Source organism: Lampris incognitus, chromosome 17 (assembly GCF_029633865.1).
Source record: "Lampris incognitus isolate fLamInc1 chromosome 17, fLamInc1.hap2, whole genome shotgun sequence".
In the NCBI taxonomy this organism is placed as follows: Eukaryota; Metazoa; Chordata; class Actinopteri; order Lampriformes; family Lampridae; genus Lampris; species Lampris incognitus.
The window spans coordinates 13,147,290-13,175,130 of record NC_079227.1 but is presented as its reverse complement, the minus strand read 5'-3'; the positions used below and the strand labels follow the sequence as shown (position 1 = coordinate 13,175,130).

At 44.5% G+C, this 27,841-nt stretch overlaps 2 protein-coding genes across 2 annotated transcripts; both read left to right on the top strand.

Annotated features, from left to right (window-relative positions):
- The first annotated feature begins 118 nt into the window (after positions 1-118).
- Positions 119-9,517, top strand: LOC130127931 (ankyrin repeat domain-containing protein 1-like). The gene is made up of 8 exons (XM_056297646.1): positions 119-220; positions 5,696-5,824; positions 7,230-7,337; positions 7,498-7,596; positions 7,791-7,889; positions 8,337-8,435; positions 8,598-8,696; positions 9,284-9,517. Exons 1-8 carry the CDS (start codon positions 119-121, stop codon positions 9,359-9,361), a joined length of 813 nt encoding a protein of 270 aa, XP_056153621.1. The 3' UTR covers positions 9,362-9,517.
- A 7,698-nt stretch (positions 9,518-17,215) lies between these two features.
- Positions 17,216-20,696, top strand: si:ch211-221j21.3 (uncharacterized). The gene is made up of 4 exons (XM_056297473.1): positions 17,216-17,612; positions 18,207-18,311; positions 19,005-19,067; positions 19,335-20,696. The coding sequence occupies exons 1-4, from the start codon at positions 17,538-17,540 to the stop codon at positions 19,362-19,364; spliced, it is 273 nt and encodes a 90-aa protein (XP_056153448.1). The 5' UTR covers positions 17,216-17,537; the 3' UTR covers positions 19,365-20,696.
- The last annotated feature ends 7,145 nt before the right edge of the window (positions 20,697-27,841 follow it).

Genomic DNA, 27,841 nt, shown 5'->3' with positions numbered 1-27,841 from the left:
ACGTAATATAATGTTATCGCTACTAGTTTTATAAGCTCTTCTGACTGATCTCATGTTAATCAGCTGAGTTGTGAGTTTAGTACTTGAAGCATGTGTTGATATTTTATTCTTTCATTGGATGGCATCGTTGGTTGGCAGGTCGGACATCACCTCCTCCTGGGAGGAGAGGGAAGAGGAGAGAGAGGATGAAGAGGAGGACAAGGAGATGGACATGTTTATGGTAAGAAAACTAACCTTTTTCTTTCTATTTTGATTTTATTGGCGTCTCCTGAAGTTTATTTCCTTCTTATCTGGCTGCAGCTGTGTGTGTGTGTGTGTGTGTGTGTGTGTGTCTGTGTGTGTGTGTCTGTGTGTGTGTGTGTGTGTGTTTTGTCCTTTGACCTCCAGTAAAACACAGGACTCTGTCTGTCTGTCTGTTTCTCCATGTCTGTTTGTGTGTGTGTGTGTGTCTCTCTCTGTCTGTCTCTATCTCTGTCTGTCTGTCTGTCTCTGTCTGTCTCTCCCTGTCTGTGTGTGTGTGTTTGTCTCTCGCTGTCTGTCTCTCTGTCTCTGTCTGTCTGTCTCTCCCTGTCTGTCTGTGTCTCTCTCCCTGTCTGTCTGTGTGTGTTTGTCTCTGTCTGTCTGTCTCTCTATCTCTGTCTGTCTGTCTCTCTATCTCAGTCAGTCTGTCTGTCTCTCCCTGTCTGTCTGTGTCTCTCTCCCTGTCTGTTTGTGTGTATGTGTCTCTCTCTCTGTCTGTCTCTATCTCTGTCTGTCTGTCTGTCTGTCTCTGTCTGTCTCTCCCTGTCTGTGTGTGTGTGTTTGTCTCTCGCTGTCTGTCTGTCTATCTCTGTCTGTCTGTCTTTCTGTGTTTTACATCGATTTGGCAGTGGTGATGTCATTTTGAAATAGTCGATATAAACAGACTGTTCACGCGTCGCTGGCCGCGTCTCGCTGCTGGTGAGGGTAAAAGACATGGCCGTGTCACATGACGTGATGAGACGTTGAGTTTCAGCCAGACAGACAGGATTTTGCCCCCCCCCCCCACGAGTTTCGAGCCGTGACGTTTCGGGACGTGTCATGGCTGAATTGGTAGACAGAAAGAGATGGACATCATTATTTTGTATTTTAATTGTCTAGCATGTACGCCTGCACACAACACACAACTCAGACTCATTCGATGGGCCAAAAACTCGACACAACCTCGACTTCCCTCCATCCCCTTTTCTCCAGGTTGTGTCAGAAGTGCAAAATATCTGTGCCTGGTTATTTTGGTGAAAAAACAGCGTTAGTGGTGTGTGTGTGTGTGTGTGTGTGTGTGTGTGTGTGTGTGTGTGTGTGTGTGTGTGTGTGTGTGTGTGTGTGTGTGTGTGTGTGTTTCGGTTTCACCTTTTCCAATAATGTTGGAACTGGGTTCTTTGGTTTCATGTGTTCCCTCTTTGGTTTATGTGAAATGACCTCATGGCCTCTTTTAACCCCCTTTGGCATGTGATTGGCCAGTAAAAGAAGAATTTTAACCCCATCCCAATTTCACGACATCCTGCCCTCATGTTGGGTCCGGAGCCACAGATGGAGTCTGGGGTTAAAGATAGAATTTATTAGGGGGGAAAACAGAAGGTGAGGGCAACATGCCTCCACCTCCGCGTCACGTCAGACCGCCCGCGGTGTTTCCCCCTCAGGCGCAGCTCCGGGCAGGGCCGTGGTCCCTGGGCCCATCGGGTGCAGCAGACCAGGCTCCCTCAGACGATCCAACGCCAGCTCTCCAGCCAGACGCCTTCGACACACCTCCCCCGCACGCCACACGACGACACAAACACAGACGTCTTAATAACACTACAGACAGACGTTGACACAGACACTGCGTAATCGGTACTGGGTGAGGCCGCTGCAAACACCAGTCCATATTTCTACATATTATCAGGCTGCTGTGATTTTCTTGACCTTCGACCTCCTCCTGGTAATTTGTCATGTTCTTTATCTTGGGACTAAAGTTTAACCTACAGCTTGAGTGACGCAGAAGCTCTCCTTTATTCTGTTTTGCTTTCGGTAGAAGCCGAAATGTATTGTAGAGTCCCAAGCCTGTGAAAACACACACACACACACACACACACACACACACACACACACACACACACACACACACACACACACACACACACACACACACACACACTTACTCGCAAATCTGTACATGTGGGGACCCCTCATTGACTACATTATTTTCCTAGCCCTTAACCCTAACCTTAACCATGCAAACTACACACTTAACCCCAACCCTAACCCAACCCTAATCCTAATCCTAACCTTAACCCTAAAACCAAGTCCTCACCCTAAAATAGAACCTTGTACTTGTGGGGCCCCATAAAATGGCCCCACACGGTAGGTTGCTTCTTAATGGGGACCTAATGGGGACCAAATGTCCCCATTAGGATAGAAAAACATGGTCTCACACACACGCACACCCTTGTACTCACACTCATACACACACACAATGTTAGTCTCACACACACACACACACACACACACACACACACACACACACACACACACACACACACACACACACACACACACACTTAACAGCAGAGAAAGAAATTAACTTGAGACAACCTGTCAATCACCCCACTGACACAGTTCTGGTCCTGTGTGTGTGTGTGTGTGTGTGTGTGTGTGTGTGTGTGTGTGTGTGTGTGTGGTTAGGGGTTTATGCGTCCATGTGTGAAGTCTGATAGCATGTCTTCTGTACAGACGCTGAGTTTGCTGTCACAACGCAGTGTCAAGTTGAATGTTCAAATGTGTTCTTCTTTTCATATGAGACTTGAACCAGTGCCATGAAACGCTTACGTAGTGCTGCTCTCCACACTCAAATGTAAAACAGGAAGCAAAATAACACAATTATGTGAGAAGACAAAAGAGTGAACTTTGTTCTCCATCATCCTTCGTACTTAAGCTAAGGAAGCAACGTCTCTCTCTCTCTCTGTCGCTCACGTACATATCAGACGCTCCAGATTCTTCCTCTTGGTACTTCGTCATCCTGTCAAAAGGAGCAGCAGAGAGCCGTTAACCTTGATGTAGTGTGACAGGGACGTGGAGTGCTTTTCCTACGTGTGTCCATATTTTACTTAAGAGAAAGGATGAAAATATCATTAGTTTAATTGTAAATCAAGAAAAATCATCTCTCTGTTTAAAATATGATGTCAAACAACATCAAGGTAACACAATGACAGGCCTCAAGTTGAGCAGAGGCGGCTAGTTAACAGTCCTAAGCTACAGAGATTAAACTCAATGAAATGTGCGGGTGTGTGATAAACACATCAGAAATTAAAATGACTTAAAGAGTAGTTAAACACTATACCACCTTTGTGAGTTTGCTACCACCAACAGGTGAAAAACCATCTTATCTTTTAAGTGATGTTTGCAACAAGCATGGGCGCAAGTCAATTAATACTGGGGTGACATCCAGCGCTTTACCTGTGCCCCGTCCATAGGGTTAGTGGGTGTGTCAGGAAGGGCATCTGACGTAAAATGTTGCCAAATCAGTATGCAGACTGACAAGACCATACCGGATCAGTTAAGGCCCGGGTCAACAACAGCCACTATTGGTGCTGTGCCCTCACAGGGTACTGATGGAAACTACAAAATCCACTCTGGTGACCCCTGAGAAACAGGGAACAAGCTGAAAGAAGAAGAAGTGGTGTTAGCATAGCAGGATAAACACAGCTGCAGCTGGTAAAATAAACAATGGCTCTGTTTGATTTTGGCCTGGCAATGACCAAGTGTTAACAACAGCCAATAGACCTTTTTTATAAACACGGCTGACGTACCTTCGCTTCGTCAAAGTAAAGATTGATTCTCTCCATTGCCAACAATGTTAAAAAGCCACTTTTTATGACTTTCATTTCTGTCTGTGATCACTTATTTGGCGTTTAAACACAGCGTATAACACAATACAGGTGTTGTCATTGACTTGTCTCTATCCCTCCATTGTCTGGTGACTATGAAAAGGGGATCTGACAGAGGGTCATGAAATGCTAACTGGCTAACCAAGGCTAACTGTAATTTCAGGGCTGTTAGCATTTTGTGGCCACTTTTTTGTTGTCCTGCAGTCACCTGACAACAGAAACATAAAGACATGTAAACAACAACACCTGTATTGTGTTATACACTATGCTGAAACACAAAATAAGCAATCACAGGTGAATTCAAAGTTGACAAAAACTTAGCTTTTTAACATTGTTGGTAATGGGGAGAACCAATTTTTACCCTTCTAGGATGAAGCTGAAATACATCGGCCATGTTTCTGAAAAAGGTCTACATAGTTTTGTCAGTGCATGATAACAGTCAGCTTTTTATAGTTTTGCCATTGCTTTTGTCAATAAATCTTTATCACTGCTTGCTTGTTGCTACATGTAAGCCAAATGGAGCCATCTTTAATGTTAACTGCAGCTGTGTTTATCCTGCTATGTTAACATCACTTGGTACCAAGACCAAACCAGCACTTACAGATGGTTTTTCAAACTAACAAAAGTGGTATTTGGTTTAGTTGCCCTTCAAAATGTTGTCTTGTTTGAGTTTTCCTGTTTAGTGAATATGAGAGTGAAGGTTTACCGGCAAAGTGATTGAACTAGTCGGGAAATAAGGATGTTGACACTGCTAACGCCCCTCAGAAACCACTTTGTTTCTCTCTCTCTCTCGCTCGCTCTCTCTCTCTCTCTCTCTCTCTTTCCTCTCTATCCTTTTTGGGTTTTAGTCCTTTAAAACGGGGGGACATCAGACATTTGTCTCAGAAGAGAAGAGGAAAAACAACATTACACACTCTGACCTCCAGCTGAAGGTCAGATTACAGCTCTGGTTTCCACACACTGTCCATCACTGTCCGCCATCTTAGCTCTACGTACCTGTCTATGGCTGCCTCTCATTTCATATCTGCACCAAGCATTTCATAGGCCATGTTTAAAGTTTTTTCTTCTTCTTCTTCTTCTTCTTCTTCTTCTTCTTCTTCTTCTTCTTCTTCTTCTTCTTCTTCTTCTTCTTCTTCTTCTTCTTCTTCTTCAAAAAGGCACCTCAAACTAATGTGGAGCTAAACAGTATTTCCAGATCCAGTAGCTGTCTCTATCATCTAGCTTTTCCACATTGACTCTGAATGACTTTTCATCACTTTTGGAAAACCGCATATCCGAAAAGGAGCTGTCTTTACAGAAAGTGAAAAAAAAATCTCTGTTTCACTATTTTGTAACCAAACATTACATTTTCACAGGCCTTGAAAAGACTATGGTTAACACTGACGCATTTACAAGCCTTAAACGGGCTCATACACATTTGGTTTATGTAATAAAAAAGAAACCAACAAACTTGCAGATATGTGTTTTTTAAGTGTTTATTGCGTGTTTGCCTTGTGGTCAGCCCCAGTTAATGACCTGGACTAACTCTGCCCAGGACTTTCTGGTTTTAAGTGAATAACTGTGAGCCACAACAATGAGCAAACTACATATCGGATAAATGGACTGAATGTATTTAAAGTTATTGCAAGACAGATGATGATTTTAGGGCACTAGAAATCTTGTAGCAGCTGTCTGTGGCTTTTTATGAGTAACAGAAGGTCATTTAAACAACCATTAATTACTATTAACTACTGTTAAGGTGCCCATGAGCAAGGCACATATTATGTTGACCTCTCTCAGTTAACTGTGTGCTGGTTCTGGTTTTGTGTGTTCAGACAGACAAGGTGGGTCACCTGCTCCTGGAGACCCCGGATGATTTCCAGAACCTTCTACTGTTGAGGAAGAGGAAGAGACAGAGGAAGGCTGCGGCGTCTCAACCAGCGCCTGGTCTGATCCAGACTGTGGTATGGATCTCCATCGTGTCCCTCTGAAAGTAGACATCTTAAACTGCGCAGGAGCTGCAGACAAACACTGCTTGGGTCAGCCACCACTTAAAACCCATTTATTCCAATACCTGCTAATCTATCAGTAATCTACCTGGAAGAACACAGTGCTGGGAGGGTTACTTTTGAAATGTAATAGGTTACAAATTACTAGTTACCCTGTTAAAATGTAATAAGTAATGTAACTATTCTAATTACTTCATCAAAGTCATGTTATTTATTACATTGATTACTTTTTGATTACTTTTCTAACAAATATTTTAAACTGGGAAGCTGAAAAGTCCTAAAATCACAATTTCAACCAGGCAGAGTAAACCTCACAACAGTATTCAACACTGGTTACTGTCAAACTTGGAATGTTTTGATTTTAAAGCACAACTACCGAAACAAATAAGCTTTTTACTAGAAAGAATATATTTGGATGTAACCCCTTTGTAATCGTCAACATTTTGATTAGTGTCTGTGAATGTTCTCATTCATCCAGGTCGTGGTTATCCAAAGGAGTTGAATCAAGTGCAACTGGACTTGGTATATATCCGTGAAGACGTTTCGCCTCTCACCCAAGAGGCGAAACGTCTTCATGGATATATACGAAGTCCAGTTGCGTTTTGATTAGTAACTGTAATTTGATTACATATTTTTTCCTCAGTAACTAATGGATTACAACTACATTTATTTTTGTAATCTAAATACGTAACACTGTTACATGTAACTAATTACTCCCCAACACTGTGTGTGTGTGTGTGTGTGTGTGTGTTTTACCTTTATATGTACATTAAGGTAGTGTCTGTGTCCTAGCAGTGAGAGAAGCGAGGCAGTAATGAATTCCAGGCCTGACTTAATGTTTAATTACACTTTCCTATAAACACAGGTCTCTCCTGCCAACCTCGAATAGCACTGCTGCGTATACGAACAAATTACACAGGAATATGTGCTGAGTCCTGGAAACATAAACAGGGACAGAAGTAAAACATGTGAAAACTGTGTATATATTTATGTTGATTAGTAGTGTTTCACTGAGACGGCTGATGTGCAGGATGCAGAGAGACACTTAAAGTGTAGGTTAAACCACAGTGTTAGTGTAGGTAAATTACCATAATAATGCATTTACTTTCCCCACTTCCGTAAGTAACTGTTGGCAGGGTGCCAGGACACAAACACGCTTGACATGCTGCTGAGACTCTGGAAGTTCTGCAGTTCTGTGAGACTTCACAAGCCACAGCTACCCAGAAACCCCTTCCCAGTGTCGCGATGCAGAGGCATTTACGTTTACATTGGCGGAGCTATGTTTCAGCCCTTAGGGTACCTACTATAAATCTATCCAGGTTTAGGGGTTTCCATTAACTGCATCTCCATCACCCACCAGCCCTACTATGTAGACGAGGAGGACTTCTTTAAGGCATGTGAGCAGAACCTGCTGCCGGTGATTGACAAGTACTTGGAGATAGGCGGAGACATCAACGCCTATGACAGTGTAAGGAAATGCTAACATTTACCATTGAATCCTCATAGCATTGCTAACAAGGTGAGCAGCAACATTGACCTGAGAACTTTGTGTGTGTATGTGTGTGTGTGTGTGTGTGTGTGTGTGTGTGTGTGTGTGTGTGTGTGTGTGTGTGTGTGAGTGTGTGCAGTTCCAACGTACAGGGCTCCACAGAGCATGCTCCCAGGGTCACGCAGGTGTGGTCAGGAGACTGCAGGATGCTGGAGCAGACATACACAGCAGGGATAAGGTAGTTGTGCTTATAACACAACTACTACTACTGCTCCTGTTAATATTACAATTACAGCTACTGCTGTGAATACTACTACTGCTACTATGACTATTAGTACTGCTGATGCAACTTCAACTGCAGCTACTAATACAACTGCTACTACTAACGCCCTCTGCCACTACCATTTTCTCCCCCTCTCCTCCTCTGTCCAGCTGGGTTCTTCTTGTGTCCACGTTGCCTGCAGAGGAGGTAGTGTGTCAGTGTTGGAGCTGCTGCTGAACAGTGGTGGAGACATCACCGCAACAGACAAGGTAATAATGAACATATTGATCATAACAAATATGATGATGATGATGATGATGATGATGATAATGACTAGACATGTTTTTTTCCTGAATAAAATGTGTGGTCAAGGTAAAAGGCTTGTTAAGGAGAAATTTGTGAACAGCCTCTCACAAACTATGACATAACAATCCCATTACCGTAATGTATTTCAATGGTTAAAAAAAGATGTTTTTGTATTTTGAAAGATAAACAGCGCTGAAAAAAAAAATCAAATACATCTGCACATGTAAAGTAGGTGAACGGAGATTTGCTACCCAGGTGGCAGTGTGAAGGTCTTGTAAGAGACCAAAGTTTTAGAGAGGATGATAAGGAAGAAGGTCAATTACTTTAACCTGACCTTCTGATTACATTATGGATGGGACACGGGATACGGTGTGTGTGTGTGTGTGTGTGTGTGTGTGTGTGTGTGTTAGTTGGACAGCAGTCCGCTCCATGTAGCTGTCAGAACAAGACACTACGAGTGTGTTCTGCTCCTCATTCAACATGGATCCCAAGTCAACACCAGAGACAAGGTACCTATAATATATACACATATGTATGAATCAGCTGTATTATCAGACAAACTGACAGGCTGAGAAACTGACAGGCTGACAAGTAAAACAAAACAGATGAGATGACAGACAGATTGTACTATAGCTGTTTTTTGTTTGTTTTTTGTTTTGTTTTTTTAACAGGAAGGGGACAGTCCCATGCACGATGCTGTTCGACTTAACAAGTTTCGAATCATCCAGCTGCTCTTGCTGCATGGAGCCGACCCGAACCTCATGAACAAGGTAAAGCCCGGATCTGATCTACGATCACATACAGACTAATGAAACACTCGTGTCAATAAAGGCAATACTCTGACTGCAGCAACAGTCAAGTGTCACAATTTCAATTATGCAAGGTTGAAGGTGGAGTAATCGCAACACAACTAGCACATCCTGATTTGTCTGTCCTCATACATCTTAGTCAGCTTTGTTTGGGCTTTTTTAAACCTCACAAGTGAATTATTCCCCCGGATGCAGTGAATTAGAGATGTCAAAGACAGATAATAATGAGAGTCAGGAGAGACATATTACAGAAATCATGTTACGTTGAGCGGAAATTTGCCTTAAATTGATTCACTTCCATATTTGTGTGTGTGTGTGTGTGTGTGTGTGTGTGTGTGTGTGTGTGTGTGGCTTTAGTAGTGAACCCGCGTGTCTACAGCGTTACCTAGTGGTGACTATTGGATTGCTCCAACAAACATTCTGCAGCAAAAGTCAAAAATAAAAGGAAATTTTGCAGCCTTGAAAATGTACATCAGCATATTCTAGAATAAACGACATGGCTGGCTGACGTTTAAACTGAAAGTTTTACCTGTCTGTCTGTCTTTTAGAAGGGTAAGACTGCTATGGACAATGTGTTGGGGTGGCAGAGCGGAGCAAATATCCTGTTCAACGACTACAGTGACTAGAGCGCCCCCTGCTGGTCCACAGTGTCTGTAAGCATCAACTGGAAACGGGAGATTTGATGGGCTTCTTCAACTCCCTCAGTTAAAAAAAAAATCAGTGTAAACAAATACATATATCTATATCTATATCCAAAACAACTAATACTGATGTTAGGAGGCACCTCGGTGGCTGTTTGTTGGTCTGACCAAGCACGTGCAGGAAGCGTGCAGGTCATGCAGGAGTTATTTCCTGTCTGCCTGCACAGTGAGGGAAACATGCAACTCACACACACACATGTTAAACAAGTAACACTGCAAGTATTTATTTATCTATTTGATTCTAATAACAAGTAAAATAATTAATGGGCTCATTAATGGGACCCATTGATATGTAAAATTTTACTGATACGAGTAGAAATCTTACTTTATTCTGGTTGTTGAGCCCTTAGCATCAGAGGAGGGCGAACAGTTTGTGTTGACCATCTGTGTTTTGTTTGTGTGGCTGCTGCTTTTATTCTGAAACACGACGGCAACCTCTGAGGAAACAGTTGCATGATGTCATCGTTTCATTTATTGTGAATATATATATATATATATATATATATATATATATATATATATATATATATATATATATATATATATACACTACCGTTCAAAAGTTTGGGATCACCCAAACAATTTTGTGTTTTCCATGAAAAGTCACACTTATTCACCACCATATGTTGTGAAATGAATAGAAAATAGAGTCAAGACATTGACAAGGTTAGAAATAATGATTTGTATTTGAAATACGATTTTTTTTACATCAAACTTTGCTTTCGTCAAAGAATCCTCCATTTGCAGCAATTACAGCATTGCAGACCTTTGGCATTCTAGCTGTTAATTTGTTGAGGTAATCTGGAGAAATTGCACCCCACGCTTCCAGAAGCAACTCCCACAAGTTGGATTGGTTGGATGGGCACTTCTTGCGTACCATACGGTCAAGCTGCTCCCACAACAGCTCAATGGGGTTCAGATCTGTTGACTGCGCTGGCCACTCCATTACCGATAGAATACCAGCTGCCTGCTTCTGCTCTAAATAGTTCTTGCACAATTTGGAGGTGTGTTTAGGGTCATTGTCCTGTTGTAGGATGAAATTGGCTCCAATCAAGCGCTGTCCACTGGGTATGGCATGGCGTTGCAAAATGGAGTGATAGCCTTCCTTATTCAGAATCCCTTTTACCCTGTACAAATCTCCCACCTTACCAGCACCAAAGCAACCCCAGACCATCACATTACCTCCACCATGCTTAACAGATGGCGTCAGGCATTCTTCCAGCATCTTTTCATTTGTTCTGCGTCTCACAAACGTTCTTCTTTGTGATCCAAACACCTCAAACTTGGATTCATCCGTCCACAACACTTTTTTCCAGTCTTCCTCTGTCCAATGTCTGTGTTCTTTTGCCCATCTTAATCTTTTTCTTTTATTGGTCAGTCTCAGATATGGCTTTTTCTTTGCCACTCTGCCCTGAAGCCCAGAATCCCGCAGCCGCCTCTTCACTGTAGATGTTGACACTGGTGTTTTGCGGGTACTATTTAATGAAGATGCCAGTTGGGGACCTGTGAGGCGTCTGTTTCTCAAACTAGAGACTCTAATGTACTTATCTTCTTGCTCACTTGTGCAACGCGGCCTCCCACTTCTTTTTCTACTCTGGTTAGAGCCTGTTTGTGCTGTCCTCTGAAGGGAGTAGTACACACCGGTGTAGGAAATCTTCAATTTCTTAGCAATTTCTCACATGGAATAGCCTTCATTTCTAAGAACAAGAATAGACTGTCGAGTTTCAGATGAAAGTTCTCTTTTTCTGGCCATTTTGAGCGTTTAATTGACCCCACAAATGTGATGCTCCAGAAACTCAATCTGCTCAAAGGAAGGTCAGTTTTGTAGCTTCTGTTACAAGCTAAACTGTTTTCAGATGTGTGAACATGATTGCACAAGGGTTTTCTAATCATCAATTAGCCTTCTGAGCCAATGAGCAAACACATTGTACCATTAGAACACTGGAGTGATAGTTGCTTGAAATGGGCCTCTATACACCTATGTAGATATTGCACCAAAAACCAGACATTTGCAGCTAGAATAGTCATTTACCACATTAGCAATGTATAGAGTGTATTTCTTTAAAGTTAAGACTAGTTTAAAGTTATCTTCATTGAACAGTACAGTGCTTTTCCTTCAAAAATATGGACATTTCAATGTGATCCCAAACTTTTGAACGGTAGTGTATATATATATATATATATATATATATATATATATATATATATATATATATATAATGTGTGCCTTTTGCGTGCTGCTCTGCTTTGTGGTGATCTGAATAAAAGGTTTGTCGTTGCTGTTTTCTGAATGAATGCATTATTATTGCTGTTATTATCAGCAGCGGTATAATTATTACATTGCAGCAGTAATTATGACGAGCAGCAGCAGGAGTAATGATAGTGATAGTACTTGCAGTACTTACTAATAATAGCAACAGTAGGGAATTGGAAACCTGGCGGTTGCTTGACGATGGGAATAGATTTTCTTTCTTCTTTTTTTTTTTACGGCGGTCAAAGTAGAGGAAACCTCGCGGGGTTGATTTACAACTAATTTACAACTTCACTGAGCCTCGTGATAAAATAAAAGACAAGATAAAAAGATTACGTCAGTAAATAAAATCAGTGACAATGTGATCCCCGGTATATAAATGCAGTCACGCCTGCCAAGGCCGCAGCTGGGTGAACGCTGAGGGTCATGTAGCACAGCCCATATAAGCTGGGTGGAAACAGCGCCACCTGCCCAACGCCTCATGCTGCACACGCACTGAAGGAGCATTTTCAGAAATATTTTGGGTCGTAAAAAGCAACTGTATGTAAGGTGCATGGATAAGTAGACACGCTGGCCTTTCGCTAGCGGGTCGGATCCGTTAGTCAAGCGGTTAGCGATGTCTACCTCGGTGCAGCGGGTTCGCGTCCCGGCTGCGGCGGTTCCTGCGGTTGACCCCCGAATTTATTACATTATGTTATAATCTTGTAAACTACTAATAAGACACGTTAGTCCCTAGCTAACGGGTCTGACCCTTTAGTCGAGCGGTTAGCGATGTCGCCTTGTGGTGCAGTACACCCCGTATCGAATCCCGCACCGGGCAAGAAAATAACCGGTTACAATCTCATCTCATCTCGCCTTCTGCCGCTTCTCCGGGGTCGGGTCGTGGTGGCAGCAAGCTAAGTAGGGCACTCCAGACCTCCCTCTCCCCAGCAACGCCCTCCAGCTCCTCCTGGGGGATCCCAAGGCGTTCCCAGGCCAGACTGGACATGTAGTCCCTCCAGCGAGTTCTGGGTCTACCCCGGGGGTCTCCTCCCAGTTGGCCGTGCCCGGTAAACCTCCAAAGGGAGGCGGCCCAAGAGGCGTCCTAATCGGATGCCCGAACCACCTCAACTGGCTCCTTTCGATGCGAAGGAGCAGCGGCTCTACGCCAAACTCCCATGTAATTTAATGCAAAACATTGCGTACAAAGCAAACGTGTAAATGAGCAAAATGCATCTGTAAACTAACAACACTTTATAGGCTGTTATCGCGTGATGACACAGTCTAAATATTGACATCTAACTATGATCATGATACACCATGGAGGTTGTGGACACACACTGGGGGTGAGTATATAAGATTTCTGCCATAGTGGGAGATAATCCAGTCCATGTGCAGACTGGAAGGTTTACATAGAGGACAGTCGGCCTAAACATCTTATTTGGAAGAACTAATATAAGAGTGCATCTTAAAAGGAGATGTTATATGTTGACCATTCAACTTCTGTTATAGTCACAGCTCAGCGTTTTTAGTTTGGACCTAAAACAACATGCCCAAATGAGATAGAGCCGCTGTAAGACGCAGGGCTTCTCTGATTGGCTGGCTGGTGGAGTGACGTACACTCCGGAAGAAGCTGTTTGGCTGAGATCCACTTGCATCATCAGAGTAACAGTAGTTACATATATGCTCCAGCATCCCACGATCCTGAGAGCAGGATTAGCTGTTCAGATAATGGATGGATGGATACACTTAAATACAAAGCATCACTCAAGCTCAAAGCAGTTTTGTGACTTTTCACGACATTCAAAATGCAGCAATAAATGCAAAAATTTGCGAATATAAGAAAATAAGTACCGGTACTTGAAAGCCTAAGTATCCAAAGGCACAGGTGTAATCATATTACAACATGGTAAACTTCCTCTTTGTGGACAATCGCTTGTATACAGCATCTGGGACATCCCTCATCAAACTCCAGCAGTAATCTGCCATCATATTTGAGTCCCAGCGACCTTGATAACGTTCTTCCATAACTTTAATGTCTTGATGGAAACGTTCACCCTGTTGCTCGCTTACATCTCCAAGGTTATCTGGAAACTTGCTCAGGTGACTGTGCAAGTAGTGCACCTTGATGCTCATTCTGCACCCCAGCGCTCGCAGACTAAGAAGCAGCTCCTCCGCAATCTCTCGGTAGTTGTCATCTTTCTTGTTCCCAAGAAAATCCTGCACCACATTAGTGAATGCGTTCCGTGCTCGAGCTTCCACAGCGGTCATCGTCATAACGAAGTGTGGGTCCTTGAGTGATGTTCTGATCTGAGGTCCGTCGAATATCCCTGCTTTTTTCTTCTCGTCGCTAAGACTCGGAAAGGTTGAACATATGTAGCCAAAGCAGTCTCCAGTGTGATCAAGAGCTTTAACAAACTGCTTCATCAGACCGAGTTTGATGTGCAATGGTGGAAGGATGATATTTTTCCGATCAACCAGTGGTTCATTAATGATGTTCTTGTCATCAGGTATCAAACTATTCCTTGATGGCCATTCCTTTCTCCCCCAGCGCTCCTCTTTAGCCCTACTGACCCAGTAGCATAGGAAACAAGGGTATTTGGTGTAACCTCCTTGTTGCCCCAAAAGGAAGTTCACCATTTTCAAATCCACACAAATCAACCATTCATGATCGTGGTACTTCAATTGTTCAAGTACAACCTTGATGTTTGCATACTCCTCCTCCAAGGTCACTGAGTGTCCTATAGGGATGGATCCATAGATGTTCCCATTGTGACGTAAAACACATTTCAAACTTCTTTTCGAACTGTCAATAAGGAGTCTCCACTCACTTGAATGGTACGCAGGCAATCCCATAGCGAGAAGAAGCCCTTCAACATCACTGCAGTATACAAGTTGACCATCAGAGTGGGAATACTTCCTCAGCTGTGCCTCTCTGTTGTGATAAAATTAGATGCTTGTGCCAGTTTTGAGAAGGTTTTTCTCTTGCAGCCTGGAAGCCAACAACTCAGCAGATTGTTTTGGCAAATTCAAATCTCGGATCAGATCATCCAATTCAGGCTGACTATACAGTGAAGGTCGATCAAAAAATGAATCCAATGGCTTTTGTACTCTGCGTCTGCTTCTTCATCATCATCAACGGATAAAGATGTGGATGAAGTAAGTGCTTCCTCATCAATCTCTGCGAGCTCGGTAAAAATAGGTACAGGTATTTCGTCACAATGAGGAACTGGCCGTATAGCAGAGGGTATGCTGGGGTATTTCATGTATTGCTTGTTTTCCTAATTGAATCCTTTGACATTTACGAGGCAGAAGTAGCAGTCATCTAGGTGGTTTTTTGATTCTCTCCAAACCATCGGCACACCAAACTTGAGCTTAGCATTTTTTCCTTGAGACCACGATCTCAGAGTTTCGACACAAGTCGTGCATACTTTATGAGGGGCCCAGTGTTTGTCCTGGTCTCCAAGCGGTACTCTAAAGTAAGCACGGTACACTCTCTTGACGAATGTAGCGATGTTGCGTATGTGAGGGGCTAAAGTGAAGCATCCACAGATATAACAGAAGATATCTGGGTCGTTACAGCACTTGCTTCTCTTTGGAGGTGTAGACATAGCTCGCTGACAGTGGAAGGTACCGGTATAAACAGCAGAGTCTTAACAGCAGATTAGGTAGTCTTCACAGCTGCAAATCACAAAACATAAACAAAGACTTAGAACATTTGGAAAATAATTTTAACCCTTTAATGCATAACATATTCATACCCCCGTTACTACACAACTGGGGTCAAAATGACCCCAATTCATTTACTTTTTAATTCATTTTCCATTAAACTCCTTCTCCTTGCAAACAGTACCCCCTTCTGCACCCTCAAAAATGATACATTTGTGTTTTTTCCCCACACTCAGGACCAGCACCTGCTCTGATCATGCTCTGACAATGCTCTGACCATGTCAACCATACTGTACGTATCACACTCTATTTTACAGTGTTATGATGTATAATATAGTGTAAACACTTCATTCAAGACTTATGAAACTGTTTAACATGGAATTATGTATTGTATTTCTGATTTTAAACATCAGCTTACCGTAGGAAGAGCAGGATTTATGTTTGTTGACAGCACTTGGGGAAATGTCTGCTGCATCTGTGGCTGACTCCTTCAAAATGACTGACATCCCCCCCACCCCCTTATGTGACACTTTAAATTAGGACCCATGCAAACATGAACTAAATAAATAGTTCCAGCTCTTAAAATTGCAAAGGGTGGCTGCTTTTGACTGGGATCCCAGCAAGAAGCACTAGTAAAAACAGTAGTAAAAATGTTCATTTGTGATGAAAAAGCAATATATTTATAGAATACGTGTGATATTACATGATAAAATACATTTATTTCAAAGATGTGACAAATAAACACTCAGCCTAGCATGGAATTACTCAGGAAATGAATAGGGGTCATTTTTATCCCCACCAAGATTGCCAGACCAGATGGTCGACTTTTGTAAAATCCTGAATAAGGAGCCTACAGACAGCACAAAACCTTGATGTGATAGAGCAAATCTGAGCTCAGATTTGGATTCAGCAGCCCAACGTTAGCCAAAAACAGTTTCCAAAGTCCATTGGAAAAAAAACCTATATTTTTGTAGACCAGTGTAATAATTAAAAATTTAAAAAAATTGTGTATTGAATGGTGTATGTTATTAATCATACATTATTAGATCTTAAAAATAAAATACCCCCTGTAAGTCACAGACTGCCTAACTGATACAGCTTTAAGGTGGTTTAACACTGGCTATTTTATTCGTGACACTAGTTAGCGTTTTATTTGTGAATGTGAGCAGCCGAGGGTAGACTATTTAATCATTTAACTTGTGTAGTTGCTGTTTGTTTTTCAAAAATGTAAAATTTGGGTTCGTATTGTAACGTGCATGGATAAGAAGACACGCTGGCTCGCGGCTCTGACCCTTTAGTCGAGCGGTTAGCGATCCCTCCTGCGGTGCAGGCGATACGGGTTCGCTTCCCGGCCGCGGCAGTTCCTATGGTTGCGTTGTCCCCCGAATTCGCTACAGTATGGTTCTTTTCCAGGACAGATCAATCGTTAAACACAAAAATACAGCAGTACTGGCTAAATGTAGCATGAAAGCTTTTAGAGCCACGCCAGTCTGTGAGACCATTGCCTTTCAGATGATTAATCCATCACACTAGTGTTTAATGTCACTCCTTACATTGTTTTGTGTTTTGTCCTTTTTTTCCCCTTTCTATCTTGTGCCTTCAGTCATTTTCCATTCTATGTCATTACCCATATTCTTTTTGTGTGGGACGGTTTTGCAAATGTCCCTTGTTCGTTCGCTTGTTTATTCGTTGTGCTGTGTGCAAGCTGCGCTGCGCGTCTCCCTGTTCCAGTCGAGAACAGGGAGACGCTGCGCGAAGGTAAACTGAGACGCTGAGCGAGGCGACGCGGAGACTTTTATTTTGAAGACTCTTGTTTTTTTGAAATTTTTATTGCAGGAAATCCGCCGCCTGGCTTTTTTAAATATGGGCTGCAGGCGAGCTTGACTCTAGCAGCGGTGGGAGGACGTTGGTCACTTGTTCTGCTCTCCGAAACCTGAACAGAACCGCTTCGTTAAATTAAGTTCTGGAGACCTGTCCGCGATTTCACCGGGGTTGCGACAGTAGAAGCCAATAGAATCCCGTTTTGCTGGCTGAGGCTCGCGTTAGCTCGGAGGGTTTGTGATCCTCTCGTTGTCCCGACGTGACCCCTTGCCTTCCCGCGGCTGGTTTGACCCCGGTCTGGAGGAGCTGCTAGCCAGGCTACATGCTATCTTCCGCTAGCCGCTAAGGGCAGAGTTAACGGTCCGTGTGTCCGCCGGCAGGATGGAGTGTGTGAGCCACCGAATGAGGAAGAGACACCTCGAAGCGGAGCTCGACCCGTGGAGCAGCTGCCAGCCGGTGAGAGACAGACAGCTGTCCATCTCTTCCCCCCCCCCCATCTCTCTCTCTCATGACGGGACCGTCATCCGCTAGCTAGCCTGTCTCTGACCCTGTCTGTCTGTTGGCCGGTTTATACATCTGGATGTCTGTATGTTTACATGTCTTGTCTTCATGTCTGCCTATCTTCCTCGGTCTTTCTAGCTGCCCTTATTCCTGTCTGTTCGTCTCTGTGTTTATCTGTCTGTCAGTAATCCTCTTTTCTGTCTGTCCACCTGTCTATCTACAGTTATGTGTTTATTAATTGGTTTAATAATTCCTGGTAGATACTGGACTTGATTACCGGGAAGTTGTTGCTCATGGCGTGTGAAAACACAACTGTACACACCCTTGAGCTTTCCATAAAGGTTAATGATTGTTTCTTGACGCTAATAAGTGACCTTAATGACTTTGTTTGTGACTCTAGTAGTGTGTGTGGGTGGGTGGCCTACTTTGTCATGATGGCTTTTTTTTCCCCAAGTGTGTGTGTGTTACTTCATTGAGCCTGATGGTAATCTGATGTGTGTGTGTGTGTGTGTGTGTGTGTGTGTGTGTGTGTGTGATGGCTTTTTTTAGAAGCGTGTGTGTGCAGAGGTGAGCCACACTCACACCATAATACAGGAACAATGGAAACAAGCTGTTATCAATAACAACATTGTGAACAACCTAGATGTTAACATGGTAAGCGCCGCATCTCTCTTTCTTTTCTTTCTTTCTCGTTCTCACTCTTCTTTCTCTTTTTCTCTCTTTTTATATATTAAATATATATTTGTGACTCTACATTGTAAGTCTCTGGATAAGTTTCAAAGTGTAATGGTTCATCTTGGCTGAAGGTTGATTATAGCCAATTAATATCAACAGAGGATGGCGAATGGATCTGATTGAAACCAAGTGAACATCACACAGCTCTCCCATAGCCCAGTGTCGCGCATTCAAACACACAGGAGCTGGGCCACCTGAGGGGTTTTGTGGTTCTTTGAACCCAAAGTTCCTCAGCTAACTATGCAGTCATAACAGTGAACTGATATCTACTGAAGGTGTTTTGAATAATGTCGATAAATGCTCTGTGCATCCAATACCTTTCTATTAGAATTTGTTTGTGCTTTTGTAATTTACTTTGTTGAACCATAGAGGGCAGGATTTAAATAGATTTAATAGCAGCTTTAGCGCTGCCCACCGTTTGCCCTCTGGCATTCTAAAAATAGAGTCTGAGGTTTGAGGTGGAGGGAGTGCTGGAGTGGATGATAGTCCAGGTGAAAGGTCATTGGAGCTCAAACGTGGAGCTGTGTCCTTGATGATGAACTGTCTGTTTGGAGGACCGGATGGGGTTGACATGTCATTGCCAGGGTAACATTTTGTTGTGTGTTATTGCAGGTGGAGGTGGTCCAGACACCTGCCCCTCTTCAGTGCTGTCCTAGGTGTCTGAATGGAGAGCCGGTAAGACAGTGTGTGCCCATGTGTGTTTGGCAGGAAGGATCTAGCTGGTGCTCCTTGTTTTGTTTTTTAAATAGTTCATTAACCACCACATAACCCCTCAACCACCAGTTGCGAACTGTTCCAGTCAAACTGCTCACTGGCTGTATTTATTTCTATTATGTAAAACTACCAGATATCATCGACTCCTAAATCAAAGCTGAAATATATTTACCAAAACAATTTGTGTCCTACAGTGTGAAACTCAGTTTGTGTGTGTGTGTGTCACAGGGTCACATCAGCCACATTCTGGGCCACTGACCAACCAAACCAACCATCAGACACTCCTACACCAGGAGGAGATGATGAAGATGAAGGCTGAAAAGAGAGAGGAGCAGGCCTTGGCTCTCCTCGGGTTCTGGTGATCATTGGTTCCTCAACCTACTTGGTCTGGACTCTCAGGAAGTTCTGTTGTGTGTGTTTTGTTTTGTTTTTGTTTGGTTTTTTTGTGGAAGGTAGAACAATAATTTTGAATTTCTAAATACGTCAATATGTTTGTGTTGTTAGTAAAATCAGTTTGTCTGCAGCCTTCAGATTTGTTCCGGTAGCTAATCTGTAAAACGGACTATAAAGGGAGAATAGACGTCAATACTTGGAATCAAAGGTGAATATGTAGAATTTAATGCCTGTAGGGGACTAGTGTGTGGTGTGGCCTTGTTTGGGTTTTGGGCCAAAATTTAGCCCACAGTAAACTAGCTAAGCTCGTCCGTCTGGTTTTGCAGTGACAAAAACTAGGACCAATACAGTTCATCAACAGCCATGTGTCCCATGGAGAAAATTACCCTAAAACTAGATAAATTATCTGTTTCAAATCAGGATGGAAAAAAAAACAGTGGTCAGGCAGGCATGATTAAAAAAAAAAATTTAATCAGTATTTCAAAACCAACTAGTTAGTTTGAGTGATGAAAACTGAGGAAAAATGTCGATGACCTGACGTATGCAGTCAAAATTCACCTGTGTAGATAAAATCCACTATAAATCATTGGCTCATTTTCCCCTTGGAGAAAAGGTAGTCATCCGTTGTAGTTAGCCAAAAAAAATGGAACCCTTCCTGTCCAGTTGGAGACGAAGTGGGAAGACTGGCATGACTGGGTCACCTCCTGTGGTGTACCAACCCATAAAGTGATTCATGAGTGGCATTCATCTAATCCCAAACAGAGAAGTGTGCTATGTAAGGTCACTGCCACCCTACAGTAGTCTCTACTGGAGTCTTTTTTTCCCCACCTCGATTATAGCCTGAGTGATGCTATGTCCCAGGAAATGCTAGTTATTCAGTTTGTTTAGAATGTGGAGTATGTTTATCTGCAGAAAATGGTGCCATCACAAGTGAACCTGAATTGCGTTAATCTGAATTTGTAATGCTGAGACTGAATTATTGGATTCAAAACTGGATTTATTTTGAAGAAATTCAAACCGATCTGAAATTGGGGACTGAGGACAAGCAAATGAGAAAAGATTCAATCAAACCTCTTAAGCCAGGGGTGCCCAACTCCAGGCCTCGAGGGCTGCAGCGTCTGCGGGTATTTGTTCCAGCCATGAACTACACCACCTGATTTAACTAATTAGCTCACCTCTTGGACCAAGGAGGGAAAGGAATTCGTTAAATCAGGTGGTGTAGTGCATGGCTGGAACAAATACCCGCAGACGCTGCAGCCCTCGAGGCCTGGAGTTGGGCACCCCTGGCTTAAGCCGATGTGCCCTCGGCATCGTCGGTATGAGGGAAATGGGCTGCGGCCAACATGTGAACAACTCTGACTACAGCTGTTCAATTCCATCATAGATATAGAGGCTCTTTAGGACATGTGTAAATGTCACACACGCATGGGATAAAATCCACAAAAACAAGCCATGTACAACACGTGTTCCACTGTCTTCTACTGCAAACGATGCCACTATCTTCTGCTCCTAGAGTCAGTCTGGAGAGTCAGTCTAGAGAGTCAGTCTGGAGAGTCAGTCTAGAGATGTGGTGTAAACTGAAAGTGTGCTGACGTCCTTCACAAAGACACGTCATTGTTTATGTTAACCTGATGTTCATGTAGCAGCAGCTTCCTTTTGCACAGCATGGAGACTGGCAGTGAAACTGGTGACACGCCATTTCATCATTGCAAATCTATATCTGAAAAGGCATTTTGTCTAACACGCACACAAAACACACACACACTCTCTGTCAAAGGGCATTTTATAAAAAGGGCTATAACACTGTTATTATGCAATGTTGATTTTTAAATTTTCTGTGGAAAACAGACTACTGGGATAAAGCCAACATCCTGTGCCAGCCACACATACACACACACATATACACACACACACACACACACACACTCCAGGGAATGCAGAAGCCGTCCCACTGTGCATGTGTTTGTTTATAATCTAACTAGATGGGGTATTAAAAATTCTGAAATGCTTTTACACACAAAATGGATGAGGATATTTTTCTATGTAAAACTTGTATATTTTTTATAACTTTTGACTGATTGAAGGTTAATAAAAAGAGATCCTGAAAACGTGTACTTTTCTCTAACTCATTTTGTGGGCTGTTGGCGGGCCAGAGTGCAGCATCGGTTGCGGTGATGTGTAGTTCAGACCCATGGTGTGATACTAGTTGGTACCACAGACGGGGTGGAGGCCTTGCTGTCTGTCGCTGACAGCACTGACTCGACAGGTCCATGAAACGGCGTTTGGAGCAGCACAACCCGGACGTGTGCCGAAGTAAAGGTGGCTGCTGGGGGAGGTTGTGTGACTGGTTTGATGATGGTCAGGTGTTTCTAGAAGAATGTGGTCATCACTATATCTCTGGCTAGTTGTCAGTAGAAGGTCACTCGTCTTCACTCAACCTCACTTTTCTTTTCTTTGTGCACGCGCCCGCCCACGTGCAGGGGAGTGTGGTCCTCCGTTTGTCAGGAAGAGAAAAAAAATTATTGTGAACACAAAGATGAAACTTTTTTAATTCGTAAAACTATTAAATGGATGTAAATTAAGTGCAGAGAAAAGAAGTGACAAGAATGAAAATACTTGCTTTTCTTTTTTTTGCACCTTTAAAGATGATGTGGAAAAAATAATGTAGCATCAACTGCTGCCAACAGGGGGCAGTGTCGTCATACAAAACTGCGCTGTTGTAACACACACACACACAGAGTCGCTCTGACTCTTGTGATTCTCCTTTACTCCCACTCCTACTCTTTCTGTCAGTCCGCCCGTCTGTAGCTTTGTCTGTGTTTCGGTCAAGGAGCGAGGAGGTGGCTGTGCTCGCTCTTCCTCGCGTTCCCCCTCTTACTCGCTCATTGTGTTGTGTTGTGTTGTGTTGTCTCTGTGCGCTCTCCTATGTATGCGGAGTGAGGACAGAGGCTGTGAGAGACATTGTGTGTGTAGCTGTCAATAGATTGATGCCTCCAATTACAGGCTGTATTCAGTCCGCACCCTCACAACAACGCGAAACCTGCGCGCGCACAAACACTCACACATAAACACACAGTTCAACACAACGCATCGTCAACATACTGATGACAGGCGTCTGACAGGCCAACCTATCAATGCATATGTGTGTGTGTGTGTGTGCGTGCGTGTGCGTGTGTGTGTGTGTACATTCTGGCCCCCTCGTCAGGGAGCAGCGTGTGTGTTCAACCTTTTCCCTTCACATAATGGAATGAAAGCGCGTTGTGTTACCGCAGATTGGGGAGTGGACACACAGCACGTCTGCGGACACCTGCCATTACCCAGCTCCCTCGGCGGATTACCGGTCTGCTGAGCCGGGTCCCGGGTGGGCGGGGGGACCCCTGTCCTCCTGGATGCAGAACTCTGAAGCGCTGGCTGCGGGTCGTTCTCTTTGTTTCAGTCAGCACCACTCGAACTCCTGCTGACATTTCTTAGTCACCTCTTGATATTTACAAGTCAGGAAAGTGGAAACACAACACAGACACCACAACCTTTAACAACTTCATGGACGTGGGAGTCCGGGTAGCGTAGCGGGCTACCGCTGCCTACCAACACGGGGATCGCCGGTTCGAATCCCCGTGTTACCTCCGGCTTGGTCGAGCATCCCTACGGACACAATTGGGCGTGTCTGCGGGTGGGAAGCCGGATGTGGGTGTGTGTCCTGGTCGCTGCACTAGCGCCTCCTCTGGTCGGTCGGGGCGCCTGTTCGAGGGGGAGGGGGAATAGCGTGATCCTCCCACGCGCTACGTCCCCTTGGTGAAACTCCTCACTGTCAGGTGAAAAGAAGCAGCTGGCGACGCCACGTGTATCGGAGGAGGCACGTGGTAGTCTGCAGCCCCCCCCCCCCGGATCGGCAGAGGGGGTGGAGCAGCGGGACGGGACGGCTCGACAAATAGCGTAATTGGCCGAGTACAACTGGGGTCCTTGACTAAGGGGTCGGACCCTTTAGTCGAGCGGTCAGCGGTGTCTCCCGCGGTGCGGGCGATACGGGTTCGCGTCCCGGCCGCGGCAGTTCCTGTGGTTGCCCTCCGAATTCGCTACAATAATGATAATAGTAATAATCTCATGGACGTGCCGGTTTAGGATTTGTGTTCGGCAGTCTGGTTTCCTGGCAGGCTTGATGCAGACGGTCTGAATCAGACCAGCAGTGAGGCGACACGTTGTCAGATTGTGCGGACGTGCTAATGGAGGCGTGAAGACGCCTTAATGCGCGAGGTTTGTCGTCTGAAGGAAACGACGGGCTAAACGGAGTCGCAAAAGGCGGGACGTGTAGCCGCACGAAGATCTGATTGGCTGAGCGAGCGACGAGGTATGTCCGCAACGTCCTCGGCATCCGGCTGTGCGCGAGAGCCTGGCTGAAGATCGATCAGCTGGTAAAAGTAAAAGCGAGCACGTTAGACTGGAGATCCGGGTTCGTGTGGAGTCTCTTTAGCGGGAGTAACGCCGTGTAATAAGCCCGGAGCCAGAACACAGTTTGTCACGTAGTTTAAAAAGAAGATGGTTATCTCCGTCTGTGTTTCTGTCGCTGCCTTTGCTCTTTGTCTCACTTTCTAGGGGGCTGAAACCAATTACCTGAGTAAACCCTTTGCGCTGTGCGTGTGCGTGTGCGTGTGTGTGTGTCAGTTGCTGACGCTACTAGTTGAGCAGAGCCATTACTCTGCAAGACTCTCTCACACACACACACACACACAGACCACGTCTCCAACCTTTTTACCCTCCCATCAACGTGCACTTTAAAACAGATAGCTAGATAAGTGTGCGTGGGCGGGCGCGCATACACACCCACACACACTCACACAGACACACACACACAGGTTGGGTTCAGGGACAGTTGAGCTGTGTGATGTTTTCTTCAGAAGATACGTGGTCTCCCTTTCTCTGCAATCCCTCTCGCCTCTCATTATGGCCGCCGTCTTCTACGCCTATGTAGAGTGAATGTAGAGTCCACTGACGTGCATGGTTTACTGTCTGTATGTAGGGACTGACGTGCATGGTTTACTGTCTGTATGTAGTGACTGACGTGCATGGTTTACTGTCTGTATGTAGTGACTGACGTGCATGGTTTACTGTCTGTATGTAGGGACTGACGTGCATGGTTTACTGTCTGTACGTAGTGACTGACGTCTATGGTTTACTGTGAGTATGTAGGGACTGACGTGCATGGTTTACTGTCTGTATGTAGTGACTGACGTGCATGGTTTACTGTCTGTATGTAGTGACTGACGTGCATGGTTTACTGTCTGTATGTAGGGACTGACGTCTATGGTTTACTGTGTGTATGTAGGGACTGACGTGCATGGTTTACTGTCTGTACGTAGTGACTGACGTCTATGGTTTACTGTGTGTATGTAGGGACTGACGTGCATGGTTTACTGTCTGTATGTAGGGACTGACGTGCATGGTTTACTGTCTATGTAGGGACTGACGTGCATGGTTTACTGTCTGTACGTAGTGACTGACGTGCATGGTTTACTGTCTGTATGTAGGGACTGACGTGCATGGTTTACTGTCTGTATGTAGGGACTGACGTCTATGGTTTACTGTCTGTATGTAGGGGACTGACGTGCATGGTTTACTGTCTGTACGTAGTGACTGACGTGCATGGTTTACTGTCTGTATGTAGGGACTGACGTGCATGGTTTACTGTCTGTATGTAGGGACTGACGTGCATGGTTTACTGTCTGTATGTAGGGACTGACGTGCATGGTTTACTGTCTGTACGTAGTGACTGACGTCTATGGTTTACTGTGTGTATGTAGGGACTGACGTGCATGGTTTACTGTCTGTATGTAGGGACTGACGTGCATGGTTTACTGTCTATGTAGGGACTGACGTGCATGGTTTACTGTCTGTACGTAGTGACTGACGTGCATGGTTTACTGTCTGTATGTAGGGACTGACGTGCATGGTTTACTGTGTGTATGTAGGGACTGACGTGCATGGTTTACTGTCTGTACGTAGTGACTGACGTGCATGGTTTACTGTCTGTATGTAGGGACTGACGTGCATGGTTTACTGTCTGTATGTAGGGACTGACGTCTATGGTTTACTGTCTGTATGTAGGGACTGACGTGCATGGTTTACTGTGTGTATGTAGGGACTGACGTGCATGGTTTACTGTCTGTATGTAGTGACTGACGTGCATGGTTTACTGTGTGTATGTAGGGACTGACGTGCATGGTTTACTGTCTGTACGTAGTGACTGACGTGCATGGTTTACTGTCTGTATGTAGGGACTGACGTGCATGGTTTACTGTCTGTATGTAGGGACTGACGTGCATGGTTTACTGTCTGTATGTAGGGACTGACGTGCATGGTTTACTGTCTGTACGTAGTGACTGACGTGCATGGTTTACTGTCTGTATGTAGGGACTGACGTGCATGGTTTACTGTCTGTATGTAGGGACTGACGTCTATGGTTTACTGTCTGTATGTAGGGGACTGACGTGCATGGTTTACTGTCTGTATGTAGGGACTGACGTGCATGGTTTACTGTCTGTATGTAGGGACTGACGTGCATGGTTTACTGTCTGTACGTAGTGACTGACGTGCATGGTTTACTGTCTGTATGTAGGGACTGACGTGCATGGTTTACTGTCTGTACGTAGTGACTGACGTCTATGGTTTACTGTCTGTATGTAGGGACTGACGTGCATAGTTTACTGTCTGTATGTAGGGACTGACGTCTATGGTTTACTGTCTGTATGTAGGGACTGACGTGCATGGTTTACTGTCTGTATGTAGGGACTGACGTGCATGGTTTACTGTCTGTACGTAGTGACTGACGTGCATGGTTTACTTTCTGTATGTAGGGAATGACGTGCATGGTTTACTGTCTGTACGTAGTGACTGACGTGCATGGTTTACTGTCTGTATGTAGGGACTGACGTGCATGGTTTACTGTCTGTATGTAGGGACTGACGTCTATGGTTTACTGTCTGTATGTAGGGACTGACGTGCATGGTTTACTGTCTGTATGTAGGGACTGACGTGCATGGTTTACTGTCTGTATGTAGGGACTGACGTGCATGGTTTACTGTCTGTATGTAGGGACTGACGTGCATGGTTTACTGTGTGTATGTAGGGACTGACGTGCATGGTTTACTGTCTGTATGTAGGGACTGACGTGCATGGTTTACTGTCTGTATGTAGGGACTGACGTGCATGGTTTACTGTCTGTATGTAGGGACTGACGTGCATGGTTTACTGTCTGTATGTAGGGACTGACGTGCATGGTTTACTGTCTGTATGTAGGGACTGACGTGCATGGTTTACTGTCTGTATGTAGGGACTGACGTGCATGGTTTACTGTCTGTATGTAGGGACTGACGTCTATGGTTTACTGTCTGTATGTAGGGACTGACGTGCATGGTTTACTGTCTGTATGTAGGGACTGACGTGCATGGTTTACTGTCTGTATGTAGGGACTGACGTGCATGGTTTACTGTCTGTATGTAGGGACTGACGTGCATGGTTTACTGTGTGTATGTAGTGATATGTACAGTCTACTGTCTATATGCAGAGTGTTATATAGGCTATAGTATGTAGTTTGCTGACTATACACCGACCAGCCAAAACATTAAAACCACATGCCTAATATTGTGTAGGTCCCCCTCTGCCTCCAAAAAAGTTCTGACCCGTCGAGGCATGGGCTCCACAAGACCTCTGAAGGTGTCCTCTGGTATCTGGCACCAAGACGTTAGCAGCAGATCGGACTTGTTTGTCCAGCACAACCAACTGATGCTCAGTCAGATTGAGATCTGGGGAATTTGGAGGCCAAGGCAACACCTTGAACTCTTTGTCATGTTCCTCAAACCATTCCTGAACAGCTTGTGCAGTGTGGCAGGGAGCATTATCCTGCTGAAAGAGGCCACTGCCATCAGGGAACACTGTTGTCATGAAGGGGTGGACCTAGCCTGCAACAATGTTTAAGTAGGTGGTACATGTCAAAGTAACATCTGTATGAATGCCAGGACCCAGGGTTTCCCTGCAGAACACTACCCAGACCATCACATTTCCTCCACCGGCTTGCCTTCTTCCCACAGAGCATCCTGGTGCCATCTCTTCCCTGGGTAAACGACGCACATGCACCCGGCTGTCCACATGACGTAAAACAAAACGGGATTCATCAGACCAGGCCACCTTCTTCCATTGCTCCATGGTCCAGTTCTGACGCTCATGTGCCCATTGTAGGTGCTTTTGGCAGTGGACAGGGGCCATCATGGACACGGTCTGCGGCTACACAGCCCAATATGCAGCAAGCTGCGATGCACTGTGTGTTCTGACACCTGTCTACCATAGCCAGC